At 46.5% G+C, this 26684-nt stretch overlaps 1 protein-coding gene across 1 annotated transcript in view; it reads right to left on the minus strand.

The window, feature by feature from the left end:
* Positions 1 to 26684, minus strand: part of PIK3AP1 (phosphoinositide-3-kinase adaptor protein 1) — a 113042-nt gene continuing 86358 nt past the window's right edge. The window contains exons 12-17 of the mRNA XM_032432378.1: positions 26424 to 26629; positions 23029 to 23101; positions 15721 to 15876; positions 10584 to 10654; positions 9115 to 9233; positions 1 to 3477 (exon numbers count right to left, since the gene is read on the minus strand). Of these exons, the coding sequence (XP_032288269.1) occupies positions 3420 to 3477; positions 9115 to 9233; positions 10584 to 10654; positions 15721 to 15876; positions 23029 to 23101; positions 26424 to 26629 (683 nt within the window). The 3' untranslated portion in view covers positions 1 to 3419. The remainder of the gene's footprint in view (positions 3478 to 9114; positions 9234 to 10583; positions 10655 to 15720; positions 15877 to 23028; positions 23102 to 26423; positions 26630 to 26684) is intronic.

The raw sequence follows: 26684 nt of genomic DNA on the forward strand, positions 1-26684 counted from the left end.
TTCAATCTTTTATTTTCATTCTTAATAAACATGATCTTCAAAAGTCTTGGTCTATAAATAACAACATATCTTTTGATTTCCAATGTCAGGTACTGTTAGAGCAGGTAATTGAGAGAACATGACCGCCAGTTGACCCTCGCGCCGTACGCTGGCAGTCGGAGGATCCTCACCCCCTTCCCTGTCTTTGGAATATATACTCTGCCCACTATTTCCAAAGTGGGAGCTGCTCCAAGAACATAACCTTGAGGGAGTAAGGTGTTGTTGAGACCATCTGGATGGTATATGTGACTGAACCCAGTTAAGGCCTCTCTATATGAACTTTTAAGACTCTGGTGGGCAGGTGAGGAGATCTACTTGCCTTATGGCTGCCCAAGACAAGCCTTGTATAGGGGCTAGTTTCAGATACCCTTTTCTTTGAAATTCTATTTCTTCTTTCTACTTTATGTTTGTCTTTCTAGTTATTTACTTCTGGGGTGGGGCAGTCCTTCCATTGCTACTCATCACTTTGTACATCTCTTTTCTGTTCTAGCTGGAATGTTCTAGGCAGGGAACAAACTTTCTAATTGTTCTAAGTTCTTTCTTTAGGAAGCAATCACTTAAAACAATTGGTTCTCAGACTGAAATAAATCTGTTATTAATGCTTCCTCAGCCAACCAGCTGCAAAACCAAACACTATTCTTTGAAAGAGGAGCACAGAAAATCATCCTATTTCCTGGTGCATATGGGAGAGGGATTTAAAAATCCCAACTACTGAAGTGATATAGGACAGGCTAGAACCTCCCTTTTTTAGTAACAAAGCAAGAAAAATGGAGGGGAGAGTAAGTACTTAGCTTGACTTGTAAAACTCCTCACTGAAGTAATTTTCATACTATCACTTTGCCTAATTATGGCAAAGCATTAGGGATTATTCACATCATTAAATATGTCAAGTTAAATTATTTGATTGTAACACCAACCTCTTGTTCATAGTCTCTCAGTCTTCGTGCTTTGTTGCTTATATCGTTGGGTTATCTGCTCACAGGTTTTAATATGAGATTAAGGAAGAATACTGGCCTAGGAACTAAAGGACAATGTGCCTTGTACAGTTAGAAGCAAAGGCAATGACCATGAATATGACTAATAGCTTCCCTTTCTATTGAACCAGCTCATAAAATCTCGGGGAAGGATGGTGGCAGCAGAGTTGTCTCCCAAAGCAGAGAACTTTTTTAACAGTCTCTTTGGATACCTACTTACAAATTTAGTTTCTGATCCTCACTGTATTGAAATCCAAGGTTTTGTTACATAATATATTCCTAAAAATGTGTATAAAAGTTGAGTGTGCAGAAGTTGAATAAATTTATGTTATAATGGGTAGTTCTGTTTCCAGAAAATGAAGAATTTCACTTCATTGTTGGAGACATTCTTTGATAACATGGAGCAGCTTGGATGTGCAATGAACTCCTGACCATCTCCACCCATGTCTCAAGTGTGTCACATTTGTCAGACCCAAGTGTCTAATCAGCACTTTCAATTTTATGTTTTCCACTTACTTTCACAGAAGAATAAAATGTAATCAAATATGCCAATATTGTACAAACAGTGATGTGCATACGAAGATGCTAACACCAACAGGTGGCAGTAAGTTTTACCATGTTATTGATCTAAATGCTTATTAATCAGAGAATGTACAAAAATCTAAATTTGGCCTCTAAGAAGGGGCTCAGAGATACTGAATATTAAAAAAAAAGTGTAGCTTTTGTCAAAATCAAATGTGCTTAAGAGATCATGTATAAATAAGAGGAAGGACAACCATACCAACATTATAATTTCTTGTTCTCCCTCTATCCCATGTTACCCTCTTCCTCCCAAAGAAGTGACAAAGAGAGTAAAGGAACCATGCAGAATGGCTACTACATGCCAGGCATTGCGGTAGGTGATTTGCACAAACACTCTCTTAATGGCCACGGCCAATAGTGTATTTTATGTCAGAAAAATGACCCACGACCCATAAGCTATTAATTTCAATACGAGTCCTTGTTTGCTGGACCGATGAATGAAATTGGAAAACAACACCAACCTGAATCATTAGAAAAGGACATAATAAAACTGTACTTAAATAGATCATTAATACTGTGACTTGTATCTGTGTGGGATAGAGAATACATTTCATGAAAAATCACCAGATTTCTGATATTTTTTAAAGAAATATGTCTGAATCTAACTTTACCGTATAAGTATCAAATTAAGGATCTGTGCTCTAAAGGCAGATTTCTGTGCCAGTGACTCAAAATTAATGACATATTAGTGGCATATTAATGACATAATGACAAATTAATGACATAATGACATATTAATGGCTCTCTATTCTTTGTACAGATATCCCAAGTCTAGTGGTAATAACAAGGAAATAGATAAATGTTTCTATTTTACATTCTTCCTTTCTCTTCTGACCTCTTGGCAGAGAAAGAGTCAAGGATCCTTCTCTCTCCTTATGGCCAGAACTAATAAGACCTATAAAGGCTGCAGAACAATAAATGTGGTCATTGGTATCCCAAGCTTCTGGTTCCCAACCATTTACAGATGTTCCTTGGCAACAATACTGTTTTGAAAGCATACTGAATTATAAATGCCCAAATTGAAAAAAATACTTGATAGTCCCATGCCTGGGAGATATGGAAGGACATTTCTGGAAGGTCAATAGTCAGTTAGTGACCAAATTTCTACATGTGGGCATTTCTTGAGGGAGAGCAATTGGCTATCTAGAGATTGAAAGTGTGGTGACCTGAAATTAAGAGACCCAGCCTCTAAACACATCTCTTCTTCTAACCAATTGTATACTCTGAGTTTCTGTGGAACCTCAGATTTGCCTTCCATATAAAAGGAGTTAGGACTAATCCATCTCTAAAGTCTTTTTCAGTTTGTTCTATTGTGACCAGGCCTGGCGTTTAGACACCCTCCAGAATCTATAGAAAAGTTGAAGAACTTTAAAAATCAGAACATATCTCCTTACCCGGATACTGTAAGTCTTAAATCATAACCACTTCTAGAAGTTAGTCTGGACTAGCAAATAAGTAAGGCCTAATATAAGTGCATTTCAGTAAAATCACTTGTAAAAGTACATTTCTAATCAATCTTCTCAGGCTTCTGACATGCCAAATTTGAGGTAAGTATTCCAATTAAGTCTTTATCCTTCTGGCAAACAAGGCTATGGATCAATATACTTGGTGATGGTGAATAAAATCCTCAGTTTTTCACTTCTTCATGCCTTAAGAATATCTTCTTCAAGGAAAGCCCAAACCAGCAGGGCCACAACGACATCAGCCATGAGAGGAGGTCTTAAGTCAGTAGTCCTGCCATAAAACTCAACATGAAGACATCATTAACAGGCTGAAATTGCAAGTCTTGAAGTCCGGACGTAGGCAGGTTTTAGGAGGTGGGAGTCAGCGCCCTCTGGGTGGAACAGGTGGAGGGGGGTGGAAGGTCTCCCTGGGAGGAGGCCTGAAATAAAAGATAAAGGAACAATTTTTAAATGAATTTGATTAACTAGTTCTTGGGCATCCATGGTGTGTTGGAAACTTGGTAAGCTATGCAAAGAACATGTTCCGTATTGGATGAGACCATATGGACCGCTGAGTGGCATATCCGCTGGCCGTGCCATCACGACCTTAGCTGCACATTAGCGTCACCAGTGGACCTTTAAAAAATGCCAATTCCCAGGCTCTCTCCGAGACCCATTCCTTCATAACCTCGAGAGGATAAGGCTCAAGCATCACAATTTTTTTAAGTGTCCCTCCCCAACAAGTTATATTAACCACGTCTTTTATTTATTTATTTTTTACTTATTTATTTTTTAAGATTTTATTTATTTACTTGACAGAGATAGAGAGAGCACAAGTAGGCAGAGCAGTAGGCACAGGAAGAAGGAGAAGCAGGCTTTCCACCGAGCAGGGAGCCCGATGTGGGGCTCGATCCCAGGACCCTGGGATCATGACCTGAGCCGAAGGCAGATGTTTAACCAACTGAGCCACCGAGGCGCCCCTGCCTTTTATTTTCTGATGCTTTGATACCTGGAGGCTTGCTAATCCTGGAGGGACTGTCCCTCCCATGGCAAACTAATTCTTATAGATAGCAACTCGCTGCCAAGCACACCTTTCATATGCAAACTAACCAGTCCCAGCCTATACCCCAGCCACTTCCTTTATGGGCTCCCACATTTGGGCCACTATCCATCTGCCCTAATCACACGGGGGCCAGGAGTGCCGGGCGCCAGACAACTAGGGACCTTTGCCCCAGAGCCCACTGAAATTACTCAAACTAGCCAATCCTAAATCTGCTTACTCTACCTTCCTTGTACCCTCCTGCAGAAACCACAATAAAAGCTCTGGCCCTGTTCCCCAACTCCACAGCCTTTCTCCTGACTAAACCTGGTACTTCCCCAGCGGGCCCCCATGGCATAATATGCCCCCTCCTCTTGGGATCTATGGGTACAACAAACTATCTTCTCAAGAACAGTTGTCTCCTGATCTGTTTATCTTACCATACCTAAATAATAATAAAGCCTTGGGCTCAGTTGGTTAAGCATCTACCTTTGGCTCAGATCATGATCCCATGACTCTGGGACTGATTCCTGCATCTGGTTCCCTGCTCAGCAGGGAGTCTGCTTCTCCCTCTACCCCTCCCCACTGCTCATGATCTCGATCTCTCTCTCTCAGATAAATAAAATCTTTAAAATAATAATAATAATAAAGCCTATATTTTAAAACACCAGTGATTCAAATATGCAGCCAGGCAGGAGACATACTGTAGGAGGGGGTCCCTTGAGAGAAGAATTAAGAATTTCTAAAGTCTGCTTCTCACAACTGCTTCCTCATGGGACCACTAAGTGTGTTATCCCAACTCCACATTTACTTTCCTAGAAGCCCCCCTCCATGTTATTCTGGATGGCTTTTAAACAGTCCTAAATGCCATTCCAGATAGACCTGGGTGAGTCTCTTTACAGAGAGGTTCAACAATTGTGGCTGGTGTTTCCACATGTGTGCCGTAAAACCAATATTTGCTTCTCTTGGAAGCAAGTCAATAAGTCAAGAAAGAGAGCTTTGTCAGGTGCTGTAATTGAACTGTGCTATCCTGGAGTTGCATAGTTGAGGACTGAATGAATCAATGATTAAATATTTACTAAGTGTCTCTTGAATGCAAGTTTTACGTAGGTCAAGGAAATGACAAAAGAGTTGGCTGTCTCAGGAACAAGGCAGGGAAGCAGGAATAGAAAAGAACTGCCACAAACATCCTCAGGAGGCCCTGCTGTGGCCTCTGGAAGTAGGTGGTTTTGTGTAGTTGCCTCTTTATCCAGAAAAAACAAATGGACCGTCTCCTTCTGCATTCCCAACCTGCCCTATGAACCAGGGCTTACAGGAGAAGGCTGAAGGAAAGTCAGGTAATACCACTCATCACCTCAGTAAGCTTAGGCTTCTTGGCTTCCTGGATTGCTTGTTTGCTTGCTTGCTTCTTTCCTTCCTTCTTACCTTCCCTCCCTCCCTCTCAAAAAACATTTATCTACTATGTGTCTACTCCTGAGCATGGGATATAGCAGCAAGTTCAATGGACATGGATCCTGCCCTCACAGTGCTAAGAAAGTAATGGATAAAACAGACAATAGGAACAATCAGTAAACTGCACTATTTTGATAGAGGAAGTTCAGAACCTATGGGAACATATAGCAAAGGCAACTATGCACACAGCTGAAGGACAAGTTCCAATTTCTCTGAACATATTTCTCATCAGCCCAACAGAAGTACCTACAGATATGTACATCAGAGTGTTGTGTGAGGCTTGGAGATGACAACTGAAAGTAGGTAGCACAGTTGAGCCTTAGAGTAGGCACTCAAGAAGTAAAGCTAATAATTTTATTATTATGAATAAAGATCTGTTCTTAGTCTTTTTCCCATGGATGCTCCGTGAGCCTTACAATTTATCGTCCACCATAAAGACAGTCATGATGCCCTGCTGGCCCCTTTTCCTCTCTCTCTGCTGTCCCATTCTGCAGCTGGGGTAGGCCTACAAGCAAATTATTTCTGTATTTTATTCTGATGAACAATCCCAACCTAGGATTGGAAGTCCTATCTCAGGGAAATGGATTTGTGATTCTAGACATACCAGAACCATGGAAGTAAAGCGTATTAAATCAGAATCAAGGGCTGGTCTGTGGGGAGACAGCCTCTGCAGGACACTAGGGAGCTGAAGTTAGAAACACAAGTGCCTAGAGGTACCTAAGAACTGGCTGTTTTCTCCTCCCTGTTGAGAGTAAGGTCTTGCGGCTGACGAGTTTGGTTCAAGAACCCAGCAATCTTGATGTTGGTTAATGTTCTTTCAAAGCAGGACCGTTATTTAGCTGGTATGCTTTTGTATGATCATAACATTGTTGAAAATATTTTTAAACTTCCCTATTAGTAAATAGCTTCTGTCCCAAGTACCCTCACTCCCTGACCACTCCAGCCCCTCCTAGGGACTCCACAGACCTCTTCACAAGTCTGCATCTAAAGTATTAACCTCTGGCACTGCAGGAGGCCTCCAGAAGAGTGTTCTGATTACACAGGACCTTGGCTTTGCCTTAAAGGGGAGTGCACAAATTGTTAGTGACTGACAAATCACTAGTGAATGGCAAAATATGCTTAAAAAGCAAAGTAGCAATGGCTCAGTAAGATTTGGGGTTTTGTTTGTCTGGTTTTGGTTTTTTTGGTCAACTGGCAGGACTTCACCTGTGAAGAGTGTGATATTGTTAGCTGCCCACTCTCTAAGGACTAATGCCCTGCAAGGGACATGCTGTTCAGAGGTATAATGCATCTGCTCCTGTTCTTGTCACCATCTGCCTTCCCTGACTTTGAAATACATTAAGAACTCAAAGGTGGGAGTGTGAAGCCTCTTTCCACTAATCTATGACCCACCTGCCCTGTGGCAGACGACCTGATGGCTAACTCTGCAAGAGATGGGTAGTCTAACACAAACAGTACCAATCTCTCATCCATCCAGTAATTCACTTACACGATAAATATTTATTAAGTTCCTACTGTGTTCCAGTTACTGTGCTAAGCACTGGGGCTGGGGACAGTAGGAAAAATGTTTTAGTCAAAAACAATTTCTATTCTTTCAAGGCTCACCATCCACTTGAGGAAACAGATACATAAACAAGGGCCATAACGTGGAATGAATTATAATAGAGGTATTTGGAGAACCATAAGAAGGCTCATTCTGCATAGGAATATTAGGGAAGGCTTCATAGAGGAGGTAATGACTAGACTGAATCCTAAAAGATGTGCAAGAATTTTCTAAGCCGAGGTTGGAAAGGAGTAGGGAGACAGCATTCCAGGCAAAGACACAGTTCTAAATGGCACAGCTCACTGGGAATGCAGGGGTGGAGCATCAGTGAATACAGGAGAAGGTGGGACTTGAGGCTAGACAGTTTTTAATGCTAAAAACTACAGCATTAAATGTGAAGGCTTTTATGCCAGGAAGTGACATCATCAGCAATTTCTGATCTAGAAAGCGCACTCTGGCAGTAACGTGGAGGAGGGAGGTAAGTGTGGGTCTACGAGGATGAACGTCGGCACAGGCAGATGGAGAGGGGGTGGATCTGAGAGCTGAAAGGGCAGCAGAACGGACAGAGCCTGGAGACACGCTCTGTGGGAGCTGCCAGGGAGGCAGGGTTGGAGGATGACTCCTGGGTTTGGTGCTTGGGGAAGTGAGAGAACCGTGCCATTATCGCAGGTTGGGAACTCACCAGAAGAAGACAGTTTGAGGCAGAGAATGGCAGGTGGGATTAATTCAGTTTTGCACGGGCTGTGTTTGAGATATCTGTGGGGCATCTGGGTCGAGGTTGCCAGCAGAGAGTAGGAAACAGAGGGCTGAGGTAGACGTGGAAGCTTGGAGTCCTCACTGGCAGCTCAAGTTCTGGGGACAGCATGTGGAGTGAGCAGAAAAGGGACCAGGACTGGGAGGGGGCGACAAGCACTGCACCCCCAGTGCTGTTTGAGAGCAGAGGCACTCAGGAGACATGGCCAAAGAACAGTTACTGATTCCCAGATCTGGAAGGGGAGAGGAGACCCCCAAGGTGAGCCTCCCCTCCTGTCTGTCAGCGGGTCAAGCATGGAAGCCATTTATTGGCTTTATTATTTTTTCAAACATCTCCTCATCTTATTATGCGAATTGCATACATACTTACAAAACAATTGCGTATTTGCTAATCTTTCTTCACACCAAAAAGGAACCCAAATGCCAAGCTCTATCAATTACAGATTTTTTTGCAAACACTATTTCTTTAGTAAAAGTGTTTTCCTCTTTTTTGCTCCCATTTTTATCACAACATGCTTCCAGACTCCCCCAAAAGTTTATCAGCCATCTCTGTTTACATATTTACATGTATCCCAATTTCTATCCTTTAATTTCTGGAACCTGTTTACCTGGTTGTTCTCTTTTCCTCTCCCATTAACAAAATCCCACAGAGTCTTGCAGCTATAGTTTCAAACTAACCACTATTTTCATCTTGGTGCAATTAGTTAACTGCCTCCAAACTCTACAATCTTTAGGAATAAGAGGTCTTAGGTCTTGGATCTCCTCCTATTGACACCCTGACCTTCTTGAACAGGTGTCACAAAATGACTAAGACACTAGAGCCTCCAGTCAGGCACACCCGGGTTTGCCACACAGAACAAGTCTTAATCTAGTCCAAGACCCAGTGTGCTTTTCTTCTGGTTTTCTGGAAAGAGAAGCTGATTGTGCGCTAGGTGTCTGTCCACTTCTCCCTTTATTTTCATCTCCAATTCCTTCTTACCTCCTGGTCCCCAAAAAGCACTGTCCCCACAATACAGCCAAGGGAATTAGTTATTAGGGAGCTGAATTCTAAGCAAACATACAAATATCTCAAAAAGTTGATGTTTACCAAAGTACTTCTTTGAGGAAATATTGCACTTGCTATTTAAAGAATCAAATTAATGAAAAGTCCATACTGAAATGCATTAAAAGTAGGTATTTTAGTTAGCTCTGCACTCATTCTTAGGTCATCTTAGATGTCCCCAAATCTTACTCTCCCCCGACTGGAATTCACAGAGTGAGGAAAACATTTCTTATCAGCATCAATGTTACCTCTGTGAGGCAGCTCTTGGAGGTACCCTGGGGGGCCTCTCAAGGGGCACAGTGGGGGTTCCTTCCACTTGTGGGGGGCCTGGGCTACGACTTCTGGTAACCTCAGGGACTTCATTATCCTGCAGCAAAAAAGATGAGAAAGAAAAGGGGAAGTTACATTAAACAACAAGCATAACTGGACACCATTATCCCAAAGCCTCTCAGTCCCCCTCAGGCTTTGGCTAAGGTTATTCACAAATTGAGAATAAACCCAGCGACACCAGGTCCGCTTTCCACTGACGCCTACAGTTACTGAGGAGACAATGAAGCCCAAATTATCATTAATGGTCCTTGTTACTCAGAGTGCCCTCTGTGGGCCATCAAATCAGCATCACCTGAGAGCTTGTGAGAAATGCTGGCTCTCAAGCTCCTCCTCAGACCTGTTTGATCAGAACCCGCATATTAACAAGATCCTAGGTAATTCTTATGCATATTAAAGGGTGGGAAGCCTGCTCTGTATAACCAGATAGAGCTGGAGAAATTTTATTTTTAAACCAAAGTCCCTTTTTGGGACAGCAGAACCGTGAGTGGTTCTCCGTCGTGGGGTAATTAGTAGAAGCTGCTCACTGGAGGGGTGGCCCACCCACCCCGAGGACCCGATCTCAGGGAGTCTCCTGGGTTGGCAGTGACCCCTCCTGCTCGTCCCAGCAACTGGTCACTGGATCAGAATAGACACCCTGACCCAAATTGGGCTTCAGCCTACGGCAGCAGCTCCCCCTCTCCTCAGAGGCCTTGTGGCTCTCGAGGGCCTCTTTGCCACCATACACGTGGAGGAGCGGAAAAGGCCAGCGTATAGAGAGAGAAGAAAGCAGATATGCCCAGGGAAGAAGAGACGAAAGAGCATGTCGCCCTGGGGATACACGGAGCAGGGGCCTTGGCTCTGCCATTTCTCACTGCTCCTGATCCAGGCCCCAAAATGTGATCTCAACCCCCAGATTCCTTGATAGTCATCCCGCTCCTTCTCACAGATGCCCTTTTGGCTTAACCAGTCAGAGCGAATTTCTATTTCTCCCTCCCTCCCTCCTTTTTCCCTTCCCTCCTTTCCTTCCTTCCTTCCTCCCTCCCTCCCTTCCTCCCTTTTTATTGAGGTAAAATTCACATAACATAAAATTAACCATTTTAAAGTGAACAATTCAGTGGCATTTAGTACTTTCACAATATTGTACAACCACCACCTCTATCTAGTCCCAAAACATTTCATCATCCCAAAAGGAAACACAGTACTCCCCGTTTCCCCCTCCCCCCAGCCTCTGGGAACCACCAAATCGGTATTCTGTCTCTCTGATGCTACCTATTCTGGATAGTTCACATAAATGGAATCCTATATTATGTCACCTTTCTTGTCTGGCTTCTTTCACCTGGATTTCTATATCCTGCAGTGGAATGACCCCTCGGACAAGAAAAACAGGGGTGGGGTCCCCAGCCCTCACCTCATTGTCCCCCTCCATCCCGCTGCTCACACTGAGGAGGCTCCGGGTGCTGGATCGGTTACTCGTACTGCCTGAAGGGTACAAACAAAATTAGCTGGACTGTAGATTCTCTCAGGCTAAAATAAAATGCAGGACTCTAGCACTTACTTATTTTTACTGATAGAAACAAAACATAAGCTGTGAATATGGGATCTTCAAAATGCTGCCATCTTATACCATTTTATTAGTGTTTAGTTTTTCTTTCAGCATAAAATGAAATGGTTCACCTTTTTATTACTTTTTTTTTTTTTTGCTTTATAGCCACCATTTACTGAGGGCTTACCACACATTACATGCTTTAAAAACATGACAGCACTTAATCCCTATGAAAATCCTATCTGATATTAGTGCTCTGGTTTGACAGACAAGGAAGCAGAGATGCTCTATTTCTTACTCATTCAGTGGTATTTCTAAAATCTGCAAACATCTTGTTGAAGTTTTTTACTTATTTAGAAATTATAGCAAGCATGTAATCTCACACACACACACACACACACACACACACACACACACACATATATATATACCTTCCAATAAGGGGGCAGTTTTGTTTTGTTTTTTTTTAAGATTTTATTTATTTATTCGACAGAGAGAGAGACAGTGAGAGAGGGAACACTGGAAGTGGGAGAGGGAGAAGCAGGCTTCCTGATGAGCAGGGAGCCCGATGCAGAACTCGATCCCAGGACCCTGGGATCATGACCTGAGCCGAAGGCAGACGCTTAACCGACTGAGCCACCCAGGCACCCCAATAAGGGGCCAGTTTGATACAGACAAAATATAAAACACAAACTCCAAAGCGTAATTTATGCTCACAGTAGAAACTATGATTTGTGAGTTTAGGTGCTCAAGGCATTTGAATTGGGAATGTATCACCTACCTATCTTACTAGAACAGCACTATCCAATAGAACTTTCTGGAAATGTTCTATTGTATACTATCCAATATGGTAGCTAGTGCATACCAGGAACTAAGGAACTAAATTTAAATTTTATTTAGTTTTTTTTTTTTAAAGATTTTATTTATTTATTTGAGAGAGAGAGAATGAGAGAGACAGCACATGAGAGGGGGGAGGGTCAGAGGGAGAAGCAGACTCCCTGCCGAGCAGGGAGCCCGATGTGGGACTCGATCCAGGGACTCCAGGATCATGACCTGAGCCAAAGGCAGTCGCTCAACCAACTGAGCCACCCAGGCGCCCAAATTTTATTTAGTTTTAATTAACTTCATTTTAAATAGCCACACGTGGCTAGCGGCTACCATACTGGACAGCACAGAATTAGAACGAGCTCAAATATGTGATGATCCAGGAGCAAAAAAAAGAAGAACAGTCGGTCAACTAAGGCCAAAAAAACTGACTTTAATTTATCACTGTCGCCACTACCAGTATTGCCAGATCTTAGGTTTACTGAATTTCCTCTTAAAACAGCTTCTCATCATATTAGTTTATAAGTAGTCTTAATTTCAACTTTATTATGCTATCAACTTTGACCTAATTAATTCAGATGTGAGCTGAAATAGAGCAATTTAAGATTATAATTTTGGATTATTTCTTGGGGATAGATTTTTACATTTAAAATAATATATCAAAATACTTAATAAGCCAGGGGATTCAGAGTGTTTTTTAAGGAGCACATGACCCTTTTCCTTTGTATTCAGTTACCCATACATAACAATGTCCACTTGGCCAGAATGTCCCCATCCCACCCCTACCCACAAGGCAAAAACCTCAGGCTCCAATGCTCAGGACAAATGCTATGGAAACCTTTCCAGACTCCCCCAAAGGAAGTAACCCGTCCAGCCCATGGGCTCCCAGTCCTGTAGAGCCAAGTCTCTGTCATTCACCATTCTTCATCCCACCCCCTCGCTGAACCAGCCTCCTTCCGAAGGTTATCCGCTGGGAGAGAGCAAAAAGCTGTGCAGGCACTCGCTCCAGGGCCCTAGAAACTCACACTCACCAGCTCCCATTGTGCCTTCCCTGGGCGTTCCTAGATCTTTAACCCCCAGAGTTTGGCTTTGAGCCTTGGCTCCCTGGTTCATCTGCCCTGACGCTCTCCCTCCCCAGGCTGACTTGCTTACGCCCATCCCCTGGTAGGAGCCTCTGGCCCCCATCACCTTCCCTCTCGCCAGGGGCAGGAAGCCAGTGCCCACCTCTTCCAGGCCTCTGTCACCAGGAAGGAAGATCAGACAAGCATCTAACTCATGCTAGTTTTATATTTTCTCTACTCCATTACAAGCCCCCTGAAGACAGGCTCCATTTCTTTTTCATCTTTGTATCTCCAGTGTACAGTCTTGCTCAGAATACACAGAGCAATCTTCAAATATTTGGTGGATAAATGAATGAGGGGGAAAAAAGTGACCAAATATAATATGACCCTTAAGAAACATGGACCCGACAATCTACGAAAAGGTTAAAAGTCTTTCTGTAATAAAACGTGTGTTCCGTTAAACACAACATTAATATTCTTAACTAAAATCTTAGTTAGACCAGATTTAACCTGCATCTGTTTTTCTGTGGTTCCCAAGAGATGACAGCTGTGCCATAATACAAATAGTGCCATCTTCAGGGTGTGACCCTGGCGGGTAAAGGGCAGTTGGTAGATCAGGGCTGGGCCAGCTCCACTCTGTCTCCCTGCCCTGGGGACTATACCTATTTGGAAGGCAGTATGTGCCAATGGTTAAGTGCACAGCAAGATCTGGATGTGAATCCCAGGCAGACCTTCTGCCTACTTGGCCTGTGACCCAGGGCCCAACCTCTCAATGTCCGTTTCCTGATCTAGAACTCCCAGCATTGTTGCACGGAATGGGTTAGGTCACATGGACACATGCTTGGCACGGGGCCTGCAAGACGAAGCATCTGATTGATGGCAGCAGCTACCATCACTTCATCAACCCCAAGATCCATCAGTGACTCCCAGACCTTCACCTCCCAGGACCCATGGCTCTGAATAGTCCCTTCCATCCCTCCTTCCAGGCATAGCTATGTGGCTTGCTCTTCAATATGACAACAGTGAGTGTGATGCAAGGTAAAGCATGATAAGCACTTGCACATTGGGGTCTATCCTCCTGGAATGTTCCCTTTCTGGATTTTGTTACCATATAAGAAGTTCAGGCTACTGACTTAGAGGCCATATGTAGAGAGGCCCAAAGGATGACAGACCATCTAGGATGGTCCCGCCCATGGCGAGCTTACAGCTGAGGACATGCGCAGGAGTGACCCCAACTGACCCACATGGTGCGGAGATGAACCATCTCCACTGAGTCTTGCCCAAGTGCAGAATCAGGTATAAATAAATGGTTGTTTCAAGCCACTGTGTTTTGGAAAACTGAATAGAAAACTGAAACTGTATAGCAGAGACTGGATGCAGGCAACAGCCACAGAGTAGAGTAAAATCCACTGGTCTGACACTTAATAACATTTTCTGACCAGATGAGCTAGCTGTCCCTGGGCAATAAACCATTGCACAAAGTAAGAAGCATAGTTTATGCTTTTCATTCTCTTTTCACCTCAAAGTAAAACATACACATAAAATCACTTAAATTAATCTGAACCTGAAATGAGTACTTCCCATTTGTCTTGTTAAATTTCCCCTCCTCCCTGCCCCGGAATGCCCTGCCCTCACCCTGAGATCTATACCACATCTCTCCTCCACGACACATCTGAGAGACGGGCCACCTGCCTTGTGCTTTCTCAGCCACTGGGGATCACTGGGAAAAGCTCTCCCATTTCTGAACTTGCCAGAATTCTCTAAATTGCCTCAAGAGGGTTTTGGATACACATTACCACCCCCATTATGGAAGGAGAAGTTCTCTCCTCTGCCCACATCCCCTGTGGTGACGTGATAGGCTCTGGGTCTGTTTCAACCAGTAATAGCGAGTGGCAGGAACATGAATCTGAGAGAAGATCTGGGCCTGCTCCCACCTTGGCTTCACTGGCTGTGTGACCCTGCACAAAACTCTTTCCTGCTCTGGATTATAAATACCCAATCTATAAAGTAAGAAGGGAGACTAGTGCCGGGGTTCTTGACCTAAGTCCACAGACAGGCAACCCTATGTGTATATGTATGTACACAAGCCCACGCATTTCTCTGGGAAGCACATCCAGAGCATAGATCAGATTCTCAAACGGTCTGTGATGCAGAAAAGATTAAGAACCCCTGGGTTTAGATGACTTTCCTGTCCTCATATCCATTTGGAGGTTCTCTGCCTGACATTTAAGGAGCCACGAGTCCTGAAATTCAGTCCTGAGTCTCCTACTTTTTCATTGCTCTCCTCGCTGTTTTGATAACACTAAACTGTATGAAAGAAGGGAAACTAGATCTATTCTGCTGGTGAAGCAGGTGCGTCTGAGGTCCGCTAGCCCCGCCCTGGATACGGAAACAAAGCCCCCACCTCCTGCGTGTCCATCAGCAGGTGTTGTCTATTGCAGTCAGACTCCATCAAGCTTTCAACCAAAATGTCTCCCCCATTTCCTAACTGGATCCTCAACTCGTCCATAAAGTTGGAATTCTCAAATGTAAGTCCATTGTTCTCTAATGTTTCTGACTTTGGCCTTTTCCTTCCCCTTACCACGGCTGAAGAAGCGGAAAGGATAGTGGTTGAGAATCTGGGCCCTGGATCCAGGCTGCCCGAGTTCAAATCCTGACACCACCACTTATTAGCTGTTTAACCCAGGGCAAGGCACTAAGACTCCAGTTTCCTCCTCAGTAAATACAGGTGATGGTGCCTATCCCATAGAGTTATCGTGAGAATTAAATCAGAGAATCTATAGAACAGGCTTAGCATATAGTAAATGCTCAATAAATGTTAACTAGTGTTATTACTAGGCTTTTCTAGTTATAAAAGGAACGGTGTCATAAATTATTACACAACCTGGCTTCAGGGGATATTGATATAAAGGATCTTTGGCCCTCTGAAAAAAGATAAACTGCACAGGCTAAATGTCCCCCATCTCTTACACCCCCCCAAACCCAGCAGATCCCAGTTGGACCTGCTGGGTTTGTGAGCCCCCCAAATCTGCTGGGCTTACAGCAGAGACTGGTCCCAAAGCCCAGGGGCACCAGCGGGAATGCAGACGTGAAGGCAAGCCCCCCGCGCTGCTCACTTGCTGTGCTGGAGGTACTATCTGTCTTCCAGTCTCCTCGCCTGAGCTCCGTCCTTGGGGGGAACACGCTTTTCCTGGGGCCGCTCTCATAGACTCCAAACTCCACTTTCCCAGGCAGGTGCTGTGAGTGCCGAATCGGGACGGTGATCTCCAAGTCTAGAATTAGAAGAAACAGAGATAAGCTTCAAGGCACCTGACTGCGACCCGCCAAACTGCTCGGCTCCCTCTCCACCTGCCTGCCAGGCCTGAACCTGGAGGGTGTCTGGCACGGAAGGGCAGGGAGGGACAGGGCGTGGGAAGGGGGAGGGAGCCCTGCCCAATTCAACACTGAAACTCCACAGACTCCTGTGTGGCCAGCGCTGTGTGCAGAGGAGAGGTCAGAGGCACGTGAGAAAGGCCAACAAATGCTTCCACATCAGGCAGAGAGCCCACGATCAGGGAAAGATCTGGGGCCTGCAGCTCTGCCACCCCCCAGCTGTGCAACATGGATGACTTCCCTACCGGAGGGGGACTCGTGAGAGCTGTTGATCCTAATAACTGGTTATCCTGTGCACCAAGCAGAGTTCTGGGAGCTTCCCAACCCCCAGGAAATAAATACTATTATCATCATTCCCAACAGAAACTAGTTGCAGAGAAGTGAAGGAGCACATGGCTGGTAAGTGGGACAGCTGGGATTTGAACCCAGGCTCCAGAGTCCAGGTTCCTAACCACTACTCATACGGCCTCTGAATCCCTTAACAAATGATGGGTGCTTGGTGCATGGTCTGCAACGACAGCAACGGCCCAGAGAGCTAACGAAAGGAGGTCCATCAGCCTCATAAAAGATTTCGAGACTTGCAAGGCTGACCAGTGGCTTTGGAGCTGAGAGATTATTCCTTCGCTCTGCACAGCATTAAACTGGTCTCTTGACTGCCTTAGCCCTGCCTAGGAGTTGGTCTTTAGTCCTCCCTAGATTTCCACTCCCTGGGTTCTAGACTGAGCAGAACAAAATATCTGTGGAGGCCCATACCCCACTTCTTCCCCCGGGAAAGTGTGAACACCAGGTGAGCTCGTGTGACAGGGCTCCCGTGATGCCCTGAACGTTCCCAAGCCCGGGGGCAGGGCCCCTGGGAGAGAGAGGTGGGAGCTCCGTGTACTTTTGGGCGGTGTGCTCTTATCTTCATGGTACCACTTCCTCCGGTGCCTCGCCCCTGCTGCGGGATGGGTATGGCCAGGGCTTCGGGGAGTCCAGGGGCAGAGGTGGCTCCGCGTGCCAAAGCCGGAGTCTGCCCAAGAACGGCGAATGGGGAGACTACAACAGTAGGAAAGAGGAAGTTCGAGGACGGGGCAGACGGAGCCTGTGGGAAACACTCCATACAGAGGATGTTACAAAGCTGGACTGTGGTTTACGTGGACCTCACACGTGCCTCACCCTAGAGACGGGTTCCAAGCGCAGTGTTTGGTCCTAGTATTAAACCAGCTTTCTAGGTCTCTGTGTGACACAGATCTTTCTCACACGCTCAGGCTCGCCTCGTTACGACGGAGCAGGGCAGCAGCCACCAGCGCCTGGAACCACCTGCACGTGGGTGTGGGCCCAGAGTGGCTCGGGGCCCAAACAGGCATCATCCTTTTATTTTTTTTCCTCAGCTTTGACCTAGTATTTTTTTTAAACAACACTCTCTTAAAGGGAGGTTCCGATCTGCTTTAATGCATTTCAATGTGGCAATTTTTTACCCTCAACCGGTTCTATGAGAAAGGAAAGTAAAATACACAGGAAAAAAAAATTGGGAGTCAAAAGTTCAAAAAAATCAGGGGCGCCTGGGTGGCTCAGTCGTAAAGCGTCTGCCTTCGGCTCAGGTCATAATTCCAGGGTCCTGGGATCGAGCCCCGCGTCGGGATCCCTGCTCCTTGGGAAGCCTGCTTCTCCCTCTCCCACTCCCCCTGTTTGTGTTCCCTCTCTCACTGTGTCTCTCTCTGTCAAATAAATAAATAAAAAATCTTAAAAAAAAAAAAAAAAAGTTCAAAAAATCAAGTAGAGCCAGTCTAAATGTCCACCAAATCCTGATATTCTTGGAAGAAAGAAACAATGCCAGGAATAGTAATCAGCATTATATCTCACGGTACTTTTCCCGGAGCGTGTCTCCATGGGTCATTATACCTCCTCTGAACTTCACTTCTTCCCTGTGAAGTTGGTAAGTCAGGTACAACCATGCGGGAAGAAACTGAGGCACAGTGTGATTAAAGGGATTGTCCTGGATCATAAAGTGATGCAGTGACTGGAGTGGAGGGATGGGAGCCCAGGCTTCCTGGCACCCGGCCTGCTCTTCCTGGTCCTGCCCCAGATGAGCCCCAGACATACCCAGAACACAAATACGGACTGTCTTCTTTGGGGGTGTTCAACAAGTCACGGGCCATGCCAGCCCCTCTGATCTATACCATCAACGTTCTGCACCATCCCAGCAAGAACAAGACAACCCCCCAAGGCTGAAGAAAGACTAGCACGTTATTATGAACAGACTCTTACTTTTTAATTATCATTGGTGTTCTAACCTAAATTAAAGAAAAACAGTCGTTTTTCTTTTCTAAGGCAAATGAGATTTCTAAATAAACAGAGTCAGCCCTTCTGTTTAGAATGGGCTCCGTTCCTAGAAAAGGTCTTTTAAGCAGAAATGCCATTTGTTAACCCTAATTTTCCTACAGATTGATGTTACCCTGTGTCAATGGTTTCTAAATGTTTTTCTTTTTTCTTTTTTTGGGGAGGGGTGGGGAGGAAGCAGAGTTCTTTTTTTTTTTTTTTTTTTAGATTGTATTTATTTATTTGAGAAAGAGAAAGAGAGATTGAGAGAACAAGTGGGAGGAGGGGCAGAGGGAGAAGCAGACTCCCCACTGAGCAGGGAGCCTGATGCAGGGCTCGACCCCAGGACCCTGGGATCATGAGCTGAGCCGAGGGCAGACGCTTAACCAACTGAGCCACCCAGGTGCCCAGTTGGTTGGGTGGTAAAGGTGCCCAGGGAAGCAGAATTCTTTCGTCTGGTGAAAACAGAAGCTCAATGTGGAAAAAAGATTTTTTTTTAAAGGAGCTGCAATGGTCAAAGCAGAGTAGGTTGCCCTAAACCTGTCACAATCCTAATCTCTTCCCCCACTTTCCCCTACCCCACCCCCAGTGCCTACCCTTTACTCCCACAAGCACACATAAGCAGCACTGAGGCTACTTAGTGTGAAATAGCCCATTACAAGTTAGTATGCCACTAAATACATAATCGAGTTTTATGGAGTTAAATAATATGCCATATTTAGCCAACCATAAATGATGCCCACTCTTTGGCAGGTGATCTGATGCCCTTGGGCCTCACCATGTAGTATATGGTTCAACTTCCAAACTGCCTGAGGCTTTCTCTGGTAACTAGATGACAAGCACCCCCGCCCCCAGCGGGCCTCCCCCAGACACGGGAGCTGGTGAAGAAATGCCCAGCTCCCTGGCCCCTTCCATGGTGCTGTCCATTGACTCCCAGAGTCTCCAGGGACAAGAAGCTCCAGTCTCCACAGTGGTAACTGCACCTTGCTGGCCACCTCTCTTTCCCTCTCTCACTTCCCCACTCCCCCTGTGTTCCCTGGGATCATATCCCACCATTTGCTCTCAAATCCTTGTCGGGGAAGAAAAAGTTCTAGAAATGGATCACGGTAATGGTTGTCTGATATTGTGGATGTATTTAATGCCACTGAATTGTACTTTTAGGCCCAATGATAAATTTTATGTTATGGGTATTTTACCACAATAAAAAACAAAAATAAGGGGCGTCTGAGTGGGGCAGTCAGTTAGGCATCTGACTCATGGTTTCAGCTCAGGGCCTGATCTCAGGGTTGTGAGATCGAGCCCCGCATTGGGCTTTGCACTGAGCATGGAGTCTGCTTGGAACTCTCTCCCCCATTCCCTCTGCCTCTCCCTACTGTGCTCTCTCTCTCTCTCAAATAAATCTTTAAAAAAAATGAAAATGAAAGGAAACTCTTGGTGCTGATGGGTAGAACATTCTCTCTATGGTGGATTGCATGTGGTCCCCAGTTGTTCTTGTTTAGTGTCAAATTAGATATGGTTTAATCTTCTAATAGTTATGACATTAATTAAAACCCCTAATGTAAAAAGTAAAAATACTTAACACCTCCCCATAAAACCTAGTCAGAGGGTCTTCTTGAAGAGTAGAGGGGAAGGGAAGCAAGGGCATTTAACCATGTTCCTTTGAAAAAATGTAGACCTTGACCATTCTAGTGAAGAGACACTGGTGGGTATCGCTTATTCAGAGCCTGATTAGCTTTGGCTGAACTTTGTATAATGTTCCAAAACCCAGGATTCCAGGGCTGGACCCTGGATGGCGAGTCCCAGCCCAGCGCACGCACCCTGGGAGGCCCTGCCTGAGAGGACACCAGCTGCTGGACGGGTGGGTGGTCTGTACAACAGTGCTTCCATGTGCCAGGCACTGTGCGAGACCCCAGCTATCCCCTAACTTGTTCAATCCTCACAGAAACCCTAGTGGGGGAGGCACTTTTATTTGTGCCCCTTTGCAGATGAGGACCGAGGCTTAGTTGGGACTTATCTTGCCCATGGTTAGGGGTGAGCAGTGGCTAGGAACTTGACCCCAACCCTGATGGCCCCAGGGCCCATGCCTGTACCCTTTACTCCTCAGCACATGTGTGTGTCTTGCTTCAATATCTCCACCGGTTGGGTGGTAAAGGTGTGATGACACCCAGTGGCTCAGTTCTGGAGCCCTAGCTGCCCAGCACTCATAACTCCAACACTACAACTCTCTGGCCTTCAAACACTCATGCACCACCAAATCACAGCTTTTTTGAGGCTGCCTATGTGTCAAAGCGTGAAATGTTTCATTTAATCAAGGCTTCTATCTTTGGGTTCATGTGCTCTAGTTTTAAAAGGCACCTCGTCCCTTTTCCCACCTAGAACCTATTGTCTGACCCTAAGATGACTATGCAGATCTTGAACCAGATTTTTTGCCTTCAGCCAGGAGGGCAAACACGTGTGAGCTTGGGTGGTGGAAGCATACATTTAAGATCTAGTCACCCAGGCAGACATCTTAGGATGACCTCTCTGACCTTCTGCCATGGTTATAACCTCTGTATGCACCTTTTCCCAAACTGTCAAAATCATTAATATTCAGTAGGCTAGTACCATATGCAAAATACTGTGTTAGGCATTGTGGGGCAGGCTCTAGCTGGGAAAATCAGACCTACACAAGTAACAGACTAACTCATACACTACCCAATGGTGAAGATCATGCCTTACGGGTCTCTATGTCTGGCAGAGAACCTGGCGCTCAGTTAAGTGTTTGTGGAATGAATGAATGGTGTTACCAAACATTTTATTCCAACAGAGATTCCTTGAGCCCAATCAAGGTACTGTCCTACACGCTGGGGATTCAGCAGAGCACAGAACAGACAAGCTCTTGCCCTCATGGAGCTTACGGCAGGTGGCGGTGGGGAGATGGGCCAGAAAATAACCATGAGAGTAGGCACATAAGATAATTCCAGTCTGTGATATGTGAAAACAATGTGAGCAAAGGCTCAATGAGTTGTGAAGGATCGCTCTGGAGAGAATGTGGAGAAGGCCTCTCTGAGGAGAACTTACAGCCAAACTTTGAAGGAGGAAAGAGCCAGTCAGTGAAGACATGGGAAAAGTGGAGGGGGGACAAAGGCCTGGGGGAGGGCTGCTCTTGACTTGTTAGAGGAACAATAAAGGAGTCCTTTGGGACTAGAGCACGGGGTTGAAGGGGAAAGTGGAGGTGAGCTGAGGGGTGAGACCACGTAGGGCCTCTCAGGCCACAATGAGGAGTGTGATTTCACTCTGGGTGGGACCAGAGCCCCTAGAGGGTTTTGAGCAAGGGACTGGCATGATCTGATTTTTTATTTTTAAAAGGTCATTGGCTGCAGTTTGGAGGATTAACTGTAGAAAAGTGAGAGTGGACACAGGGAGACAACTGAAGAGGCTCCTCATTCATCCAGGAAGAGACGATGGCGGCCTGCCTGCAGCTGTGGCAGGGGAGACAGTCAGAAATAATCAGATTTAAGATGCATTTTGGAGGCAGAACCTCTGGGAATTGATAGTTTGAATACAGGAATGAAGTAATAGCAATCAGAGGCACAAAAAAGAAGTGCCGGATGAATGGAAGGGACGGTAGGTCCTATAAGTGCTCAAGTGGGGAAGGAATGCAGTGGCCCAGGAGGCCTTGCCGAGCAGGGGCTGCCGGGCTGGGTCTTCCAGCCCAGGAGTTTTCATACAGGTGAGAAAGAAAAGGCATGAGCAAGGGGCCTGTGGAAGGAAGATGTCATTTTTAAAGTCTGGGGTGTCACCTGCCTGGCCAGGGTCATGAGAAGTCAGGCTATTGATGGCAGCTGAAGACAGACTATAGAAGTTATACATAAACTTAGTCCTTCATTTAATGGGGCTCTACTCAAGATCCAAGAGCTTCTGAAAGCCTTTTATTGCCAGCTCTACTTGGTATAAGCTGGCCAAAATAAATCATAGAGACCACCATGCCGGAGGCTCTCGGTGGAAATATGCAATGTTGGCAAATGCCCATCACTGCTCAGGGCTAGGGGTGCCGAGAGGCCTGGTTGTACACAATTGGAATATATGGCCCTGCTTTGGACCCCCATTGCACATGGCCGGAGCCCTGCTACACCTGAGTCCTGGCTTCTGAAGCACTGTGTGGTGTGGACACCAATGATGCCATTCTCTGCTTCAGTCGGAAACAGATACTATGTGCATGAGTTTTCTCCTGTCTCTGCTCAAAAAACATGTCTTCCTAAATGCCAAGGGGAGACTCAGGTGCCTGGGGAAAAAATCTTATCATGCTCTTTGAGTGAAAGGATGGGAAATGCAGAGGTGAATCCATTCATTCACTTGCTGACGTGTCCTATGTGCCCGGTACTAGAGATAAAGAATAAACAAGACAGGGGCTCCTGGGTGGCTCAGTCGGGTAAGCGTCTGACTCTTGGTTTCGGCTCAGGTCATGATCTCAGGGTTGTGGGCTGGAGCTCTGCACAGGGCTCTGCACTGAGCATGGAGCCTGCTTAGGATTCTCTCTCCCTCTCTCTCTCTGTCCTCCCACGCCCCGCATGCTCTCTTTCTCTCAAAAAAAAAAAGAAACAAACAAAACAAAGCCATTGCCCAAAAGAACCTCACAGTACAGTGGGGTACCCAGATCTGTAAACAGGGTAACAGGCAAGCACTCTGCCCACTCAGGCCACAACAGAAAGGAGAGTTAGGGACAATGGATCATAGCAGCCCCCCACAATGCAGCACCCCCAAAAGCTACATACCTGCCTGCTTTCCTGATTTTTGCTTCTCTCTCTGTCTTCGGGTGATGCTGTCCCTTAGCCGCTTAAGATTTTCCTGGAAAAAAATTTAGTTCATTTTAAAAGTATATACAAGAAATATACCCTCCAGGCATTAAAAGTTTCTTTCAGATTTTATGCTGTTTGCAAGATACATCCCATTGCAATAACATCTCCAACATGCAAATGAGGCTGAGTGCATTTGTAATCAGCCCCAGAGAAATTCAAGTACTCTTAGAAGTTGTGCCTGAAGAGAAGACCCCTTTCCTACAACAAAGCGTCTCCCCTCCCCTCTGGTTCCCAGCTCCTTCCCAGCCTTATAACCCCCTGCCCTCCTCCTTGCAGGCTCCTTTAGCCAAGCCAGTCCTGTACGTGTCCGCAAACGCTCCAGGCACTTATCTGCCCCTGAGACTGGGTTTTCATGCCATTCCTCTGACCATGAAGGGGAGGATTCCTCCCCGTGAGTCTGTTCCAGGTCTCGGTCAAGGTCCACCTTCTGCCTTAAACCTCTCAGACTGCTCCGGTTGTGCCGTCTGCTCCACCTGGCGCTGAGTATGCCGCCGGGCCCAGTGCATTTGTGCATGTGCGTGGCTTTGGGGGGGGTGTGTGTTGTCTCTTCAGAGAGACTGTGCACTCTCAAAGGGCAAGACACGAGGCCTTACAGCTTTCTGAAAGCCTGCAGTCGGGTCTATCAGTCATTAAACAAATGTTGAATAGACACGTGAGGGCCGAAATTTGTTGCTATTTTAGTCAGTAACAACTACCTCAAGGTGTCTGAAATCCGAGAGAAAATGCCCCAAGGACTAACGTCTAGACATCCAGAAGGGTCCCCTGAGGGAGCCACGGAGGTCAGACTGGGAGGGGTGTTTGGGCTGTTGACTATAGCCGAGACTGAGCTTGTCCAGGAAGCAGCAGGAAACACTGGAAGGCGTGGGCTGGGCACAGCTTTAAGGTCTGACAGAGTGGAGGCGGGAGGAGTGAGCAGCAAGGAGATCCACCTAGACACTATGTGGCAGGCACATGACGGTGACAGAAGCTGGCCCTGGGGGAATGGAAAGGAAGGAGCAGATGCAAGAGGAAGAATCACAGAGCGGGACCAGGCAAGACATGCAGCTGGCTGGATATGGGGGACTGAGGGAGAAGAGCCCAAGGGATGGAAAGTCTCTGGAAGTGTCTGGAAGGTGACAGTGTGGTGAACAGAAATAGGGAGCCAGGAAAGGGAAGCACCTCAAGGTACAGTTTGTTGCTGGACATGCTGTGAGTCGTGGACACCTCAGCAGGACACACCCAGCTGGTGGCTGCAAAGGTGGGACTGGAAAGGGGACACAGACTCAAGAAGGACCTGAAGGGACCCTGGGTGGTGCCTACTCACGGGAGGGGTAGTGAAGGAGACAGAGAAGTGGACAGAGGCGTGGAGGAAAGGGGCAGCCCGCGGAGCGGTCTTCACACCCACCAGTCCCTGGATGGGGGATGCTCTAGAAATACCAAGAGGCTCTAGAAATACCAAGAGGCTCTTGGGGCACAGAGTAGTGTCAGCTCCCATGGGCTGGCATTGCCTGCCATGTCAAATATGAGCCCCTATTGTCTGCCACACCCAGGAGTTCTGGGCAAGTTCGTGGGACCAGGAGAAGCCTCTTGGATACAGATGGAGAAGGAGCGCTAACATTTGTTATGCGCTTACTGGGTGCCGGGCATGCCGAGTCCTTTACGTGGTTTACATTGTCCAGTGTTCACCCTTCACATTTGAGGTGGGAAACAGAGGTAGAGAGAGGCCGAGGTCATTCAGCCCCACATGACCGAACAAGTATGTAACTTGGACTGCCTGGCCCCAGAGCCTGCTCTTAACGACTGCGAAACATGGGCACGTGACCTGGCCAGGAGAAAGAACACTGTTGTTTGCCCAGGGCCAGGCTGTCCCGGGAGGAGGGAGGTGGGCCGGCAGAGCAGGGGACCCTCTGGCAGGGAGCACTAAGAAGGCAGAAAGTGTAGCGAAGGGAGCACAGACTCTGGCGTGAGGAAGGGCTCCTCTGAATCCTGACTCTCTACCTCTCCGAGCCTCAGTAGTCTGTAAAATGGGAACAGTGGTACTTCTCTTGCATGCACGCTGGGAGCAGCAGAAGAGATTAGGTCCATTCAATGCTGAGCATTGTCAGTAGACTGCTGGCACAGCTGGACAAATGCTGCTCGATGACTTACTTCCCTACTCGTCACCACTCTGAGACAGGACTCCAATCTCAGCAGTAGGTGGGTGCTGCTCCCACTGCCCCTCCCCCCAACGGCAGGTGTGTCAGGTCTTCTGAGGACAGAGATTAGAAGACACACCATGGGGAGGTGGAGAGAAAAAGCAACCATTCTGGTCCTGCCTTGCCCTCCACTTAGTGGGTAAGTGGTCTCGGACATGTCTCCTAACACCCTAGGCACAGCTTCCTCTTTTTAATATGAAGGAGTTGGACCGTGAATATGCTTCCTAAGGTCAAGTTTGAGTTCTCTGGATTGCTTTAAATTATGCACGGAGTACACGTATGGAGTTATATAGATTCTTACAAAAATAACAGGAGTCTTGGGTGCCTGGGTGGCTCAGTCGGTTAAGCGTCTACCTTCAGCTCAGGTCATGATCTTAGGATCTTTGGATCGAGCCCTATGTCGGGCTCCCTGCTCAGCAGGGGAGTCTGCTTCTCCCTCTCCCTCTGCTGCTCCCTCTTCTCATTCTCTCTCTCGACCTCTCTCAAATAAATAAATAAAAATCTTTAAAAAACAAAACAAAACAGGAGTCTCCTCTAGGAGCCTTGTCCTCCAATCCCAGTCTCCTGAGTGGTCACCCTTGGGATGGCCATGGGGTAGCCTCTCCTGACCTCTGCCTCTGCCTTTGTATACGTGCCTGCAGAAATACAGTTTGCATGTGAGTGTGCTCTGACTTGGGTGGTTTTAGGTCTGTGACTTGTTTTGTTGTCTTAATCCTATTTCTTGGGAACTGTCCAAGTTCTCTGAGTTCAAAGGTGTGATAGTTCTGTGGGAGTGTTGGCACTACGAGTAGAGAGAAGGGCTCTGAAAAGAAAAAAAGCCAGAAAGCCAAAGTATAGGGCCACGTGCAGAGGGAAGCGGCAGCTGAAAAATTATGGTTGACAGGTGAGTCTTTGTTCCTGATCTCTAGCCTCACGACAACCAGCAAAGCCATCCAGCTCTCAGCCCGGGGGTCATGTGGGTACAGATGACAGGGGACAGACATACACACGCAATGATTCGCAATGACACTCAGAACACCAGTCACGGGCCTGGCCACAGGTGCTCCGTTAGGGCAGCACAAAAGACAGTGCGGACCCCGCCCTCCCTTCTGCCCGGTGGAGAAACGGACCTGAAACACACCAGACAGAGCCGGTTACCTGCTGGAAGCGGAAGGACTCCGACCGCTTCTTCTGGTTGAGCTGCCACTCTTTGAAGTGGAGCACAGCCTCATCCACGTTGACGATGCCCAGCTTCACCTGCTCCTGGAGCGTGATCAGCTGCCGCTGGCCTGGCGTTTTCATCCCAGCAAAAGGGTCATATACACTCGACTGGGGCCTGTCCCTCCACGGTCGGACGAGAGGCTCTGGAAAGGATGGCAAAACTCAGGATGACAGCTCCCTGACTGGGGAGGGCAGGCA

The sequence above is a fragment of the Phoca vitulina genome, unplaced genomic scaffold (genome assembly GCF_004348235.1).
Source record: "Phoca vitulina isolate PV1807 unplaced genomic scaffold, GSC_HSeal_1.0 scaffold48, whole genome shotgun sequence".
Lineage (NCBI taxonomy): Eukaryota > Metazoa > Chordata > Mammalia > Carnivora > Phocidae > Phoca > Phoca vitulina.